General features: G+C 42.5%; 1 protein-coding gene and 1 pseudogene across 2 annotated transcripts in view; one reads left to right on the top strand and one right to left on the bottom strand.

Moving 5' to 3' along the window:
- The first annotated feature begins 3575 nt into the window (after nucleotides 1-3575).
- The window catches only part of Scfd2 (sec1 family domain containing 2), a 339890-nt gene continuing 327676 nt past the window's right edge, over nucleotides 3576-15789 (top strand). For both annotated transcript variants that reach the window (XM_052198716.1, XM_052198717.1), the window contains exon 1: nucleotides 3576-4552. In XM_052198716.1, coding sequence (XP_052054676.1) covers nucleotides 3715-4552 — 838 coding nt within the window. In that variant the 5' untranslated portion in view covers nucleotides 3576-3714. The remainder of the gene's footprint in view (nucleotides 4553-15789) is intronic.
- On the bottom strand, nucleotides 13665-13737 carry LOC127696955 (uncharacterized; annotated as a pseudogene).

The following is a 15789-nucleotide window of genomic DNA, read 5'->3' on the forward strand; positions in this document are numbered from 1 at the left end:
TACCATCGTCATTTCTTTAGCTCTTGTACACTACTACCAGGGCTCTGTGATCCCATGTCCAGTGAAAATTCTCCTCTTCATGCCACTCACCTTAAACACATCTACCCTGCTCCTCATTCACAAATGATGCCAGAATTTGGCACAGGACAAAGTCTTCGCTCCATCACTCAGCATCACGCTGAATGACTAGAGTGTTCACTGTCACTAGTCAGAACACTGTCTCAGTGTTCTGGTGCTGTGAAAAGACACCATGACCATGACAACCCTTATAAAGGAAAACATTTAACTAGGACTGGGATGACAATAGGATTAGTCCACTATATCCATCAAAGCAACACCGCCTAATAGTACCACTCCGTATGGGCCCATGTGGGCCATTTCTTTTTTTTTTTTTTTCTTTTTCTCCTGAAACTCACTCTGTAGACCAGGCTGGCCTCGAACTCAGAAATTTACCTGCCTCTGCCTGGGATTAAAGGTGTGCGCCACCACTGCCCAGCAGGCCATTTTCATTAAAACCACCACATATGAAAAAAAACATTCTGAAATCCATTCAACAGCTTTACCATTTTTTTTTTTTTTGATTTGGTTTTGTCGAGACAGGGTTTCTCTGTATAGCCCTGGCTGTCCTGGAGCTCACTCTGTAGACCAGGCTGGCCTCGAACTCAGAAATCTACCTGCCTCTGCCTCCCAGAGTGCTGGGATTACAGGCGTGCGCCATCACCGCCCGGCTTCAGCTTTACCATTTATTCCCAGAAGTCCATATTCAAGGCTTTCCCATGGATTTTATTAAATCTGCAGTTGTATGTCAGGAAATGTAAAGGCTCAGTACTTTCTTTGCCCTTACCCTTGTACTCTTCCAACTTTCTCCCTCATTCCTTTAGCACTCTGTTTTCTCCAGTATCATGCAATTAGTTACTAGGGCTCTTACGGCCGTTCGCCACCTCCCTTCCATTAGCTAACCCACCTGTCCTGCATACCTGTCTTCTTGCATGGGTTCAAACCCAGTAGATTCTTTGTAGATTCTACTTTATGTTTACCTTCCCTTGCACTGGTTCCTGTTGGCTGATCACTTCTTGAAACACAGTTTCCCTGTGACCTCACACACTGCCTCCTCTTCTGCATACTTCTCCCAAGATTGCTCAGAAGTTTCTCCATCACATCCTTATCTTCTATATCAAAGCAGCCTCAGCACACCTATACTAAGGATTCGCAAATTACCAGACTTCTTTCTGCAAGCCAGAATCATGTCATCATATGTCCAACCACCTAGGACTTAATTTTATTTCCCTGAGACTGAAGTTCTCAATATCATAGCCATGATTGTCTTGAAACTTGCTTTGTAGAGTGGACTGGCTTTGAACTCCTGAGGTCCACCTTCCTCTACCTCCCAAGCTCTGGGGTTAAGGTGTGCACTACTATTCCTGGCTGTAGTAGTAATTTCTAACTGGATGCCCCCAAGTGTTTTTTCACAACACTATCCATCTTCGCCTATTGGATAGCTACTTGAAAGAGAATATATAAAATATTTGGAAACCTTATTCATCAGCTACTGTGAAGAACATTGGTTCCTTAGAAAAGCTAAAAATATTTACAATATGATCCAGCAGTTTCAAACAAAAGGATAGGAAGCAAAATTTATAGCAAATCTGTGCAGCTATGTCTAAAGTATTATTATTCCTAAAGGCCCTAAAGTGGAAAACCTCAAAAGTCCATTGAGAGATGGATGAATAGACACAATGTACTGTATACATACTACAAACATACATATTATTCAGCTTTTAGAATGAAAGCAAAAAACCAAACCAAACAACCAAACAACCAACCAAACAACCAAACAAAAAACGGACTGGAGAGATGGCAAACTGATTTAGAGCTCTTGATGTTCTCAAAGCAAGTCTGAGTTCAGTTCTTAGCACCCACATTTGGTGGCTCACAATCCCCTGTAATTCCAGCTGTATGGAGGTCAAATCCCAACTGTACACACACACACACACACACACACACACACACACACAAATAAAATTTAAAAATGAAGCCGGGCAGTGGTGTTACAAGCCTTTAATCCTAGCACTTGAGAGGCAGAGCCAGGCAGATTTCTGAGTTTCAGCCTAGTCTACAGAGTTCCAGGACGGCCAGGGCTACACAGAGAAACCCTGTCTTGAACCTCCCCCCCCCAAAACAAAACAAAACAAAACAAAAAACTTTAAAATGAAAGCAACTGGCATGTGTCACAATTAGATAAGCACAAGGACATTATGTTAAGTGAAAAATAAGTCAATCACAGTAAAGCAGATAGCACGGGAACCCAGTTATATGACCCACAAAAATCAACTCAAAGAGAATAGGATTAAAGTAGAGGCTGCCAAATGTGTTCTCTCTCTCTCTCTCTCTCTCTCTCTCTCTCTCTCTCTCTCTCTCTCTCTCTGTGTGTGTGTGTGTGTGTGTGTGTATTGGACCGGAGTTGTGGGGATCTGGGGGTGAGGATGGAGATTGTTAAAGGGTATAGCTTTGAAACTATTTTGATTTTGCAAAATAAAAAGTTCCAGAGATTGGGTTGTACAGCAGCATGAATGTTTTTAATGTTGCTCAACTGTACATTTTAAAATGACTAATGATGGACATGGTGGTACACACATTTAATCTGAGCACTAGGAAGGCAGAGGCAGGCAGATCTCTGTGAGTTTGCAACTAGCTTGATCCACGTTGTGAGTTCCAGGACAGTCAGGGCTACACAATCACACTCACACACACACACACACACACACACACACACACACACACACACAATTTGAACAGTAAAATACTAATTTCTTTATCGTATTCATGTTCCCACAATTTAAAAAACAGGTTCCAAACTGAGATCTGTAGATCACTATATTTATTCCTCAATCTGATTTTCCTGCAATTTGCTAAATTTCAGTAGCTGTAAAAGGAACCCAAAAGCCTTTTGACTCCCTCCCTCCCCCCACTCTCTCCTCTCTCTGTGTGTTTGTGTATGTGTGTTGGAACGGGGGGGGGCAGGAAGCGGGGATTGTGCGTTTGCCACAGTGTGTGTGTGTAGGGGGGGGGGGCGGGGGGTAGAAGGAGAATTTTCTGGGTCCTTTCTGTTTTTCCACATTGAGTCCGAAAGATCGAACTCAGTTCATACGACTTGTGTAGCAAGCGCTTTTAGCCTATGAGCCATCTTGCTGCTCCCAAAAGCTATTTCACGAAGCTTGCGTGCATTAACGCAGATGATAACCTACACGCGACCAACTATTAAGTTGCAGTAGCTGTTTGGCTTCTAAGTTGAGGTGGGGAAGTGTCTGTGCTGAGGATATTAAACTTCAGACTGGGTTTTATTATTCCCCAGAATTCTTAACCGGGAGGAAAAGGTGACATGGGCTGACAGAGAGGAACGAACATAACCTAATTCAGTTCTTCAATAGAAAGCTACTGCTTCTAGCTTTTCAGGCTTACTGACCCTCTAAGCACTTGCAGTTCCTACTTCCAGTGAAATTATTCCTCCCACCAGCCCGCGCGCCTGCTCAGCCAATCAGCGGCTAAAACGTCATCATCGCGCGCGCGCACACGCCAAGCGTCAGAGACCGGCCCACGTGTACTGTGTTGACTGTCAAAGTCTCAAGGTACTCAGTATCCGGAAGCCCTACGTTCTGACCAAAGTTCCTGCCGATCCGCTGCTGAGACCCCTGGCCAGCCGACGAGTACGGAATCATGAGCGCCGCGGGCATACTGTCCTTTGCCCAGCAAGGCTGGGAGCAGGTGCTGGCCAAAGTGAAGTGGTCCGTGGTCTACCTGGACGCCGCCTGCGCGGAGAGCCTGCACTGGAGCTACGGATCAAGCAGGCTTCTGGAGGCGGTGAAGGGTCCTGCGTGCCACCTGAGGGAATTTGAACCCCGTGCAATTGGCGGTGGAACCAAGCAGCCCCGGGCGGTGTTCGTTTTGAGCAGCCTGCTGAAAGGCCAGACAGTAGACACTCTACAAGACATCATTTGCCGCAGTCACTTTCAGCACTGTGTGGTGGTCACAGCCGTGAGCCATGCAGTCCACCTCACTGCTAACCATGTACCAGCGGCTGCAGCGGCCGAGCTAGAGGGGCAGCAGCCGGTGTTCGAACAGCTGGAGGAGAAGCTCTGTGAGTGGATGGGCAACGTGAACTACACGGCTGAGGTGCTCCACGTCCCGTTGTTGCTCGCCCCTGCTGCACCCCACCTTGCCTTTACTCCAGCCTTTGCTAACCTTTTCCCACTGCTACCTCAGGATGTACATGTTCTTAATAGTGCCAGACCAGACAAGAGGAGGCTGACCAGCTTGGGTGAGGTGGATGCCACTGCCCTAACCCCAGAGCTGCTGCTATATATCAGATGCCTCGTGTCAGGCCTCAGTTCTCTGTGTGAACATCTAGGGGTACGAGAGGAGTGTTTCGCCGTGGGTTCCCTCAGTCGGGTCATCGCTACCGATCTGGCAAATTATGCTCCTGCCAAGAACAGGAAAAAGACTGCTACAGGCAGGGCTTCCTTGGTCTTTGTGGATAGAACGCTGGATCTCACAGGTAAGTGGGATTTCTGGGAGTTCTTATCTTCACTCTTCCAGCTGGAGGACCTTTTCATTGGCTCAGCACATGTGTTTATTGGCCTCATATTGAGGTTGACAATATAAAAATGATTGATTAATCAGTCCCTAATTTGACAGCGTCTGGAGTTAAGTTTTGTCTGGTGGAGAGTAGACATAGATAAAGCACAATCTTATTTGTTAGACGCTGTAACTGGGCAATTATGGCTTTAGTGTGTATTGTTTTTGAAAAAAAAAAAACTGCGCTTAGTCCAAGATACTGGAAAATGAGATGACTTTGACACGAAGGAAATTGCTACCACCTGAGACTGTTAGAAATTTCCAGATACCATTTGTCTTAATGAGGGTTCCTATTGTTGTAATGAAACACCATGGCCAAAAACAACTTGGGGAGGATAGGGCTTATTTGGCTTAGACTTCCACACCATAGTACATCATTGAAGGAAATCAGGACAGGAACTCAAACATGACAGGAACCTGGAGGCAGGAGCTAATGTAGAGGTCATGGGGGCGGCTGCATATTGGCTTGCTCCACATGGTTTGCTCAGGGGATGACCTGATCTTGTTACCTAGTGCCCTCACGGTGGAAGGAGAGAACTGACTTCCTCCCACTGTCCTCTGACCTCCACACACACAGTGTGGCTTGCACATGCACTGCCCCACACCCATATGCAAAGAGATAGGCAAATGTAATTTTTTTTTTTTTTTGTTTTTTTTGGTTTTGGTTTTTTCAAGACAGGGTTTCTCTGTGTAGCCTTGGCTATCCTGGAACTCACTCTGTAGACCAGGCTGGCCTCGAACTCAGAAATCCACCTGCCTCTGCCTCCCAGAATGCTGGGATTACAGGCGTGCGCCACCACAGTCCAGCTCGGCAAATGTAATTTTTAAAAAGTGAAACTGAACATGCATGTGAGAAGATGGAAAAAAGAATTGTAGAAAATATTTGCAAATGTGTATTGATTTATTCTTAGTTCTCATTTTTTTTGAATTTGTATAGCAATTTCAAATTGCAGCAATGTAATACTTATTTATATCTGCAAGGAACAAATCTAACCTTAAAATTGGTGAAGAAAATTCTGATTCATGATGTGGGCACTTATTTTCAGAGGTCACCTTTGCTCTATAGTTAAGTAGATGTATTTCGATAATAGTACATGGTAGCAACTCAAGGGCGCTGAGAAGAACCAGAACACTGGTACCAGTCAGCACTCCCTTCTTAGGTTAGAAAAAAATGTTGAATGATGTTATAAAAACCAATAATAAGTATATCTGAAAATTTATCTTAATTAGATGAGTTTTAAGATCATAAAAATAGAGCGTAAACTAAATGGTAGTTCTGAGGAAATGCTAGTGGGCTCAATCTTTTGAGGGTGTCCTGAGGGTAATCATAATTAATTTCATTAATTAATCATTCACAGAGGGCAGAATTCCACAAAATAGAAAACATAAGCCCACAGAAGATTTTCACACCTCCTCATCACTAAGTCTCTTACACACGGTGTACATTTTTCTCCTTCCTTCCTATTACAGAGGAGCACTCCTAACATTCACCTAGCTCAGTGCTCTCTCTCCTCACTTCTCATGGTTTCACTTCTGCTGAGCACCCCATGTAGATCATTTTCCTCCTGTTCTCAGATTCTCATCTTTGGCCTGCAGGCAGAACGGAGCATGTCCTTTCTTGACTTCTCACGATCACCCCACTTGAAGTTCGTTTCATTTGGCTTCATTTTGTAGCTGCTTGAGAGAGCAGTTTACACGTGTTGTTTCCACGGTCACCCACGTCAGTTTTCTCTTTACTTCTAGTCTTATAGGCTTTTATATTTGAAAACTTCTGAGATCCTGGCTTCCCCAGTGCCTTCTGTGTTCCCAAAGCCACGGTTGAGTCGCAGCACTCCTTTGTTCCTCCTGAACCTCAGAATAGCCTTTAGAACAATAGAGTAAAGCAAAGAGTAAATGGAAATTTAGGGATAGGGAGGTGGTTCAGCGGGGGAAGTGCTTGCTACACAGGCATGAGGGCCTGAGTAGGGTTCATGTAAAAGCTGTGCTGGCCTGGCCTGAGAGCATCTTTAAACCAGTTCTGGGCAGTAGTCATGGTGGCATGGAGAGGCAGATCTAGCCAATCAGTGAGCTCCAGGATCATCAAGACTGTCAAAAACAAAACAACACACACACATACACACACACACACACACAACCTCCCCCCAAAAAAGATGGAGAGCCAGAAAGAAAGGCATACATTGTCCACTTCTGCCTTTCACAAGCATATGCAAGGGTGAATAATTCAGCAAACACACACACACACACAGAGAGGCACACCCCTAATTAAAAATAGAAAGTACAAAAGGTAGAGAGCTAGCACCCATTGTGATGTTACTGTGTGATCATAAATTTAACATTCTGGCTTCTCCCAACTCTGTCCTTCTATCATGATATTCTAGTTTGCTTTCAGTTGCTATACTAAACATTGTGACCAAAGGCAACTTAGTAAGGGAAGGCTTTATTTGTTTTCAGCTTCCAGGTAACAGTCTATCTCTGAGTAAAGTCAGTGCAGGAACTCAAGCAGGAGCCTGGAACATAGACCATGGGGTAATGTTCTTAATGGACTTGCTTTCTTGTACAGCCCAGGACAACATGCCCAGGGGTGGCACTGCCTACAATGGGCTGGGTCCTCCTTATCAATCATTAATCAGAAAACCTGCCCCATAAGAATGTCGTATGACGAGCCTATAGAGGCTGTTGCTTAATTGAGGTTTTCTCTTTTCACATAACTATAGTTTGTCAAGTTGACAAAGACTAACCAGCCGTGCTCATAGTTACAGGTGATCTCTGTGGCTTGGCTCCTCTCAAACTCTCCAACCTTTTCCCAGTGAATGTTCACTCACTCAATATGACTTTCTCTCTCACTCCCAAGGGAGACCTTCCCCTCTACTGTCTTACCTCTATCTTGCCTTGTGCAACAGAATGTTGACCACTACCCAGAACTAATAACTGGTTGCTTCTTGTCCTCCTTTCATGAGAATGGAATGGAAACGTGTGTGTGTGTGTGTGTGTGTGTGTGTGTGTGTGTGTGTGTGTGTGTGTGTTACTATGTATTTACTAGTGGTTGGAACAGTTACTTGGAAACAATATGTAGTTAATCTTTACTTATGTATCTGCTGGTTGATGACATGTATTTCTGGGTATTGAACTCAGGGCCTCAGAGCTAGGTAGATGCTCTACCATTGTGCTGCATCCCCAGGCCTCGGTGTTTTGAGACAGGATCTCACTAAGTAGCTCCCTCTGGCTTGGAACTATGTGGCTGAGGCTTAGTGTGAATTTGTTACCTTTGCCTCTTGAGTCCTGGGATTTCAGGCACTGTGCCACTAGCCTGGAAATAAGCATTTGTCGAATGACTGGTGGGTGAGTGGATTAAAGTTTATTGGGAACTACACAGTCACCAAGTTTAACAACACACTTTTTCTAATTGCTTCTGAGTTTCAGTTGTACCGTTGGCCATTAACCCATGTAATGGGTGTTCTGTAAGTATCACATTGAACATTTTGTGGCTGGTATGTTGGGGCTACACAGTAAAGCTTGTGAAGGGAAATGAAGTGAATTAACCATATTTATTCAAATATTTTATGAATTAAGAACTATATTCACATTACCTTATTTGATTGTTCTAAAAGTTAGGTGAGTCATTAAGAGAAAAAATAAGCCTCAGAATTTGTTCTTTACAAACCAATCAACCAACCAACCAACCAACCAACCAACCAACCAACCAACCAACCAGTCAGACAAACCACAGAGATGGTAAGCAGTTAGCCGTGTATGGCAGCGTTGTATATTTCCAACTTTCAGTATTTCATTCAAATCCTAAGTTCACCTTTTGGGTTTTGAGTTGTCCAAGTGGGACAGCCTCATTCTGGGACAGCCAGAATGCTGGGATTAGGGCCTGTTTGTACCTCATGTCTCCAATCATCTTAAAGATTGCTTGGCTTACTTCCTTAGTGTCCTTTAAACTAGCAGTGAAAGCAGGCCGAGTATGGGGTGGGCACATTTTTAAGGACCCAAGAAAATGTTGAAAGGGAACAAATAGGTTTCTTGGTATAGATTCAAGGCAATAAATAAAAGAGAAAAATTTAGCCCTTCTGTCAAAGACCCATGAGAACTGTGACAATGAGTCTCAGGAGAATTTTGAGACCATAAAGTATGGTGACTTTAAAAGTCATTGAACTATGTCTTAAGTACATTCAGATTGTAAGGGCTCTGCATGCTGTTCACCTTCTCAGATATTTAGTGCTATGTGTTTTGGAAGAGGTGAGCAGGATCAGTGTCTTACAGAGTCCAGGGCTGGGAGTGTGAGTGCTGGTGAGTGGCATTGTGGAGTGCTCCCCTCCTAGTATAACAGCCATTGTTTTCATCTGCGCAGCTGGGTTACTTGCAAGAGACCCCTAAGATGGGTGGAGATTGTTGTCTACTGATGCTTCTTCATGGAGTAGGGGTGGGGATTCTGGCCCCTCCTGCCTGGGAGGTGCTAGAGTGTGTGGAGTGAGGGGTAAGTGCTCCATCTGTGTGGCGATGGGGAAGCCATCATCTGTGCTGGGGTGAGGTTTTTCCTGGTGGGGTAGTTTTGGGGTCACTTGTGCTCTGGAAGTAACCCCAACAAACTTTGTGGTTTCTCAAGTTGGATTTTGGTGGACTCATACTTTGGTTTGTTACTGATGCTCTAAGGAGGCAGTAGATGTTTACTCTCCCTAGGGAATGAGTTCCTGCAACTGGAAAGGGTATCTCCCAAGTGGGGCGAGGTCCCATGGATGAGATGGCAGGTGGCGATAGAAAAGTCCGGTGAGGTGGTGAAGCCGGAGTTGGACAAAAGATTTTTCTCCAGGACACCCTGTGCTTGCGTGTCTTCTGGTGTGTGGATCCGAGATTGATCTGGGTTCCTATCTGAGAATAATCTCCCTTTGGCATAGTGTAAGCCAAGACATTCCTTCACCCTGCAGGAGTCAGTTCTCTACATTAACCATGTGGGTTCCAGGGGATGCAGTCAAATTATTAGGCTTGCTGGCAAGTACCGTCTTCCACTGAGCCATTTTCTGTCCCATCTCTTTTCTAGTACAAAATTATGACACACTTTCCTTTAGAAAGTCTCAAGTAGACTTTGTAGGGTAGATTGTAAACGTTGTAATTTAGATTGGTCTGTTACTAGGTCCAGATAGCTTATAAATGCATATTTTTATTGGGTATATATAATCTTTTAATCAAAAGATTATACCAAATTATCTTGCATATTATCAGCCTCAAATTTCTACAAAGATGTTTGAATATAGTGTTTTTGTTCTATATTAGTATTATAGAGCTAGTTTTCAGTTCATTAAAGTGTGTGTTGTAAGTTATATTATTTAAATTTTAAAATGCTTTGCACTGCTGAATAAAAGAGAATTTTTACTTGCTGAGAGTGTAAATTACTTACTACTGGGAAATTAGCTAGCCTGTGTCTGTGTTGGTGTAGATGTTGAGGCTCCCAGAGGTGTGAGAGTATTGAAATGCAGTGGGCGTGGTGCATTAATGCTGTGCAGTGCAGTGTTTGCTTGTTTCTCCAGAGCAACCCTGAATTGATGAGGGTTTGAAGTGTGTAGTATTGGTGGCATTATTAGCATGGGTCTCTTTGGTATTTGGCTTGGACCCTGGCATCCAGGTACATGCTCTGTTACAGTGCTCAAACATTTTACTGGTTCATCCTTCTGGATGAAACAAGTTTGAGGAACTGGGATGTCTTGCCTGTCGATGTAATAAAATGATGGTTACCAGAATTTGTTGAGGTTTCCTAAATTAAATTGTGGCTTAGATTGGGGTGTGACTAGTGAGAACTGCAGCCAACAAAAGATTATGCTAAAGACTTCTAACCTGGGCGGTGGTGGCACACACTTATAATTCCAGCCCTCTGGGAGGCAGTGGCAGGCAGCTTTCTGAGTTTGAGGCCAGCCTGGTCTACAGAGTGAGTTCCAGGACAGCCAGGGCTACACAGAGAAACCCTGTCTTGAAAAAACCAAATCATAAAAACAAAACAAAACAAAACAAAACAAAACAAAAGGCTTCTAAAGATCAAGAAATGATTTGGAAATTATTGGAATAACTTAAATGATTTTCCTTTCTTTTTTTTAAAATTTTTTTATTCGATATAATTTATTTACATTTCAAATGATTTCCCCTTTTCTAGCCCCCCCACTCCCCGAAAGTCCCGTAAGCCCCCTTCTCTTCCCCTGTCCTCCCACCCACCCCTTCCCACTTCCCCGTTCTGGTTTTGCCAACTACTGTTTCACTGAGTCTTCCAGAACCAGGGGTCACTCCTCCTTTCTTCTTGTACCTCATTTGATGTGTGGATTATGTTTTGGGTATTCCAGTTTTCTAGGTTAATAACCACTTATTAGTGAGTGCATACCATGATTCATCTTTTGAGTCTGGGTTACCTCACTTAGTATGATGTTCTCTAGCTCCATCCATTTGCCTAAGAATTTCATGAATTCATTGTTTCTAATGGCTGAATAGTACTCCATTGTGTAGATATACCATATTTTTTGCATCCACTCTTCTGTTGAGGGATACCTGGGTTCTTTCCAGCATCTGGCAATTATAAATAGGGCTGCTATGAACATAGTAGAGCATGTATCCTTATTACATGGTGGGGAATCCTCTGGGTATATGCCCAGGAGTGGTATAGCAGGATCTTCTGGAAGTGAGGTGCCCAGTTTTCGGAGGAACCGCCAGACTGCTTTCCAGAGTGGTTGTACCAATTTGCAACCCCACCAGCGGTGGAGGAGTGTTCCTCTTTCTCCGCACCCTCTCCAACACCTGCTGTCTCCTGAATTTTTAATCTTAGCCATTCTGACTGGTGTAAGATGAAATCTTAGGGTTGTTTTGATTTGCATTTCCCTAATGACTAATGAAGTTGAGCATTTTTTAAGATGCTTCTCTGCCATCCGAAGTTCTTCAGGTGAGAATTCTTTGTTTAACTCTGTACCCCACTTTTTAATAGGGTTGTTCGGTTTTCTGGAGTCTAACTTCTTGAGTTCTTTATATATATTGGATATTAACCCTCTATCTGATGTAGGATTGGTGAAGATCTTTTCCCAATTTGTTGGTTGCCGATTTGTCCTCTTGATGGTGTCCTTTGCCTTACAGAAACTTTGTAATTTTATGAGGTCCCATTTGTCAATTCTTGCTCTTAGAGCATACGCTATTGGTGTTCTGTTCAGAAACTTTCTCCCTGTACCGATGTCCTCAAGGGTCTTCCCCAGTTTCTTTTCTATTAGCTTCAGAGTGTCTGGCTTTATGTGGAGGTCCTTGATCCATTTGGATTTGAGCTTAGTACAAGGAGACAAGGATGGATCAATTCGCATTCTTCTGCATGCTGACCTCCAGTTGACCCAGCACCATTTGTTGAAAAGGCTATCTTTTTTCCATTGGATGTTTTCAGCCTCTTTGTCGAGGATCAAGTGGCCATAGGTGTGTGGGTTCATTTCTGGATCTTCAATCCTGTTCCATTGATCCTCCTGCCTGTCACTGTACCAATACCATGCAGTTTTTAACACTATTGCTCTGTAGTATTGCTTGAGGTCAGGGATACTGATTCCCCCAGATTTTCTTTTGTTGCTGAGTATAGTTTTAGCTATCCTGGGTTTTTTGTTGTTCCAGATGAATTTGATAATTGCTCTTTCTTTCTTTTTTTTTTTTTTTTAAAGATTTATTTATTATATGTAAGTACACTGTAGCTGTCTTCAGACACTCCAGAAGAGGGAGTCAGATCTTGTTATGGATGGTTATAAGCTATCATGTGGTTGCTGGGATTTGAACTCAGGACCTTCGGAAGAGCAGTCGGTGCTCTTAAGCACTGAGCCATCTCTCCAGCCCGATAATTGCTCTTTCTAACTGTGAAGAATTGAGTTGGGATTTTGATGGGTATTGCATTGAATCTGTATATTGCTTTTGGCAAAATGGCCATTTTAACTATATTGATTCTACCGATCCATGAGCATGGGAGGTTTTCCCATTTTTTGAGGTCTTCTTCCATTTCCTTCTTCAGAGTCTTGAAGTTCTTGTCATACAGATCTTTCACATGTTTGGTAAGAGTCACCCCAAGATACTTTATATTGTTTGTGGCTATTGTGAAGGGGGTCATTTCCCTAATTTCTTTCTCAGCCTGCTTATCCTTTGAGTATAGGAAGGCCACTGATTTGCTTGAGTTGATTTTATAACCTGCCACTTTGCTGAAGTTGTTTATCAGCTGTAGGAGCTCTCTAGTGGAGTTTTTTTGGGTCACTTAGGTAGACTATCATGTCGTCTGCAAATAATGATAGTTTGACTTCTTCCTTTCCAATTTGTATCCCTTTGACCTCCTTATGTTGTCGAATTGCCCGAGCTAGTACCTCAAGTACAATATTGAAAAGATAAGGAGAAAGGGGGCAGCCTTGTCTGGTCCCTGATTTCAGTGGGATTGCTTCAAGTTTCTCTCCATTTAGTTTGATGCTGGCTACCGGTTTGCTGTATATTGCTTTTACTATGTTTAGGTATGGGCCTTGAATTCCTGTTCTCTCCAAGACTTTAAGCATGAAGGGATGCTGAATTTTGTCAAATGCTTTTTCAGCATCCAATGAAATGACCATGTGGTTTTGTTCTTTGAGTTTGTTTATGTAGTGGATTGTATTGATGGATTTCCGTATATTGAACCAACCCTGCATTCCCGGGATAAAGCCTACTTGATCATGGTAGATGATCGTTTTGATGTGTTCTTGGATTCGGTTGGCAAGAATTTTATTGAGTATTTTTGCATCGATGTTCATAAGGGAAATTGGTCTGAAGTTCTCTTTCTTTGTTGGATCTTTGTGTGGCTTTGGTATCAGCGTAATTGTGGCTTCGTAGAAGGAATTGGGTAATGTTCCTTCTGTTTCTATTTTGTGGAATAGTTTGAATAGTATTGGTGTTAACTCTTCTTTGAAGGTCTGGTAGAATTCTGCACTGAAACCATCTGGTCCTGTGCTTTTTTTGGTTGGAAGACTTTCTATGACTCCTTCTATTTCTTTAGGCATTATAGGACTGTTTAGATGGTCTACTCGCGTGCTCTACACAGTCAGAGAAACTTCTCTAGTAACGAACTATAGAAATGATCCCTGAAAGTATAGTCTTTGATTTTCCTTTCAATTTCAATTATTCTATCGGTATTTTATTTAGAGAGTAAAAGGAAATATACTTTTAATATTTGATTTGGATAGTAATTTATCTATAATATATATGATACACTAGTAATATTTTGGAGTCTATTGATAATTTACCATTAGATGAGTTATGAACTTATGTGTGAAACTTATGAACTTGTAAGTTTCAAAAATAATAGAAACATTGTGTATTCTTTGTTTTAGCAGTTCCTAAGGACTTGAACTTGTTACATAGCTGAGATGACCTTGAACTTTGATCTTGCTCCCTCCATCTCCAAGGTCTGGGATTACTTACATGTGTCACCATGCTTGGTCAAGTATTTGACAGTTAATAAAGTGTGTGTGATACAGATGGTTTTCATACCATTTTGCCATCACCTTGTTGGAAATGGTGTCACTTTATACTTTCTCCAGTAAACCTTTATTTGTTGTCCACTGTGTTCTGCACTGTTGTAGCTGCTAGTGAGACAGCATTGACTCAGATAGCAAATTTATTGCCCTCAAGAGGCAGTTGATAAGCTCTGAGGGTTAAAAAGTATAGACTACGTGTAGTTATTTGAGAATTCGGCGCATGCACATACAAGAGAGAGCAAAAAAGAGGAAGAGAGGGAAGAGAGGGAGGAAGAAGGAACGAGGGAGAGAGCAAATATGGGAGATGAGGAAGAATGAATTGCATTTTTAATTATTATTGAAAGGGTATGTATTCACAATAGAATGTTTAGAAATTCTAGAAGACAATGATTTAGAGAACTGTTTCTCTCTCTCTCTCTCTCTTTCTCTCTCTCTCTTTCTCTCTCTGATATATATCACAGGTTGAAAAACAAGCAATACTATTCCCATGGATGAGGGGAATGCCACATGCATACAGTCCCAGTACTTGGAGGCTGAGATAGGAGGATTGTTAGTCCCAGACTACATAATATGATCCTATAGCCAAAAAAAAAAAAAAAAAAAAAAAAAAAAAAAAAAAAAGTAAAACTATTTGTCTTAGTCAGGGTTTCTATTCCTGCACAAGCATCATGACCAAGACGCAAGTTAGGGAAGAAAGGGTTTATTCAGCTTACACCTTCCACACTGCTGTTCCACACCAAAGGAAGTCAGGACTGAGACTCAAGCAGGTCAGCAAACAGGAGCTGATGCAGAGGCCGTGGGGGAATGTTACTTACTGACTTTCATGACTTCCAGTCCTGTTTGTGCCAAATAATTATGAATGACAGAAAAAATAAGAAAAACTCGGGGGATGAGATCAGAATTTGAGCATCAGGTACAAAGAAGAGTTATTCTGGTGGTAAGTGGAGATGTATAAAAGTTTTAATTTAGTGAGGAGGGTACTGATGGAGAAAGAATGATATTCGTGATGCAGTGGGGTATCCTAGTATCTCTGCTTAGTATAAAGATACAGTTCATTTTGAACAGAACAATTCTGTTCTGAATTGCTGATACTCTTGTAGTTCTAGACATGCATTTGGTATCCAACAAGCATCTCTGAGAGAGACGTCTGTAAACCACAGACAGTGTGAATAAAACGTGGTTATTCTTATAATGAAGGGTAATATTCTGTGGCACAAGAATGCTCTTCTTTACATCAGAAACTACCAGGGACACTCACAGTAGTTCTGCCTTTACTCGCTTTGTAGGAGCCTGAGCGCTGCTTTTTCCCTGACCCAGCCATCTGGTGTGAATTACTGCTCTGTGTATTAGTCAGGCTTCTCTAGAATAGCAGAACTTAGAGAACGAATGTCTCTCTCTCTATAGGAAGGGGATTTATTAGACTGATTTATAGGCTTTCAGTTAATCCAACAATGTCTGCCTATGAACAGAAAGCCTAAGAATCCAGAAGTTGCTGGGTATCTCATCTAGCTTCAGTATCTGCTGGAATCTCTAAAGTAGGTTCAATGTCTGTGAGAAAAACCCAGCAAAGAGCAAAAGCTTCCTTCCTCCACGTCCTTACGTAGGCTTCCAGCAGGTGGTGTGCTCCAGATCAAAGGCGTGGCTCTCCACCTCAAGGCCACCATTAAAGGCA

Source organism: Apodemus sylvaticus, chromosome 11 (assembly GCF_947179515.1).
Source record: "Apodemus sylvaticus chromosome 11, mApoSyl1.1, whole genome shotgun sequence".
Lineage (NCBI taxonomy): Eukaryota > Metazoa > Chordata > Mammalia > Rodentia > Muridae > Apodemus > Apodemus sylvaticus.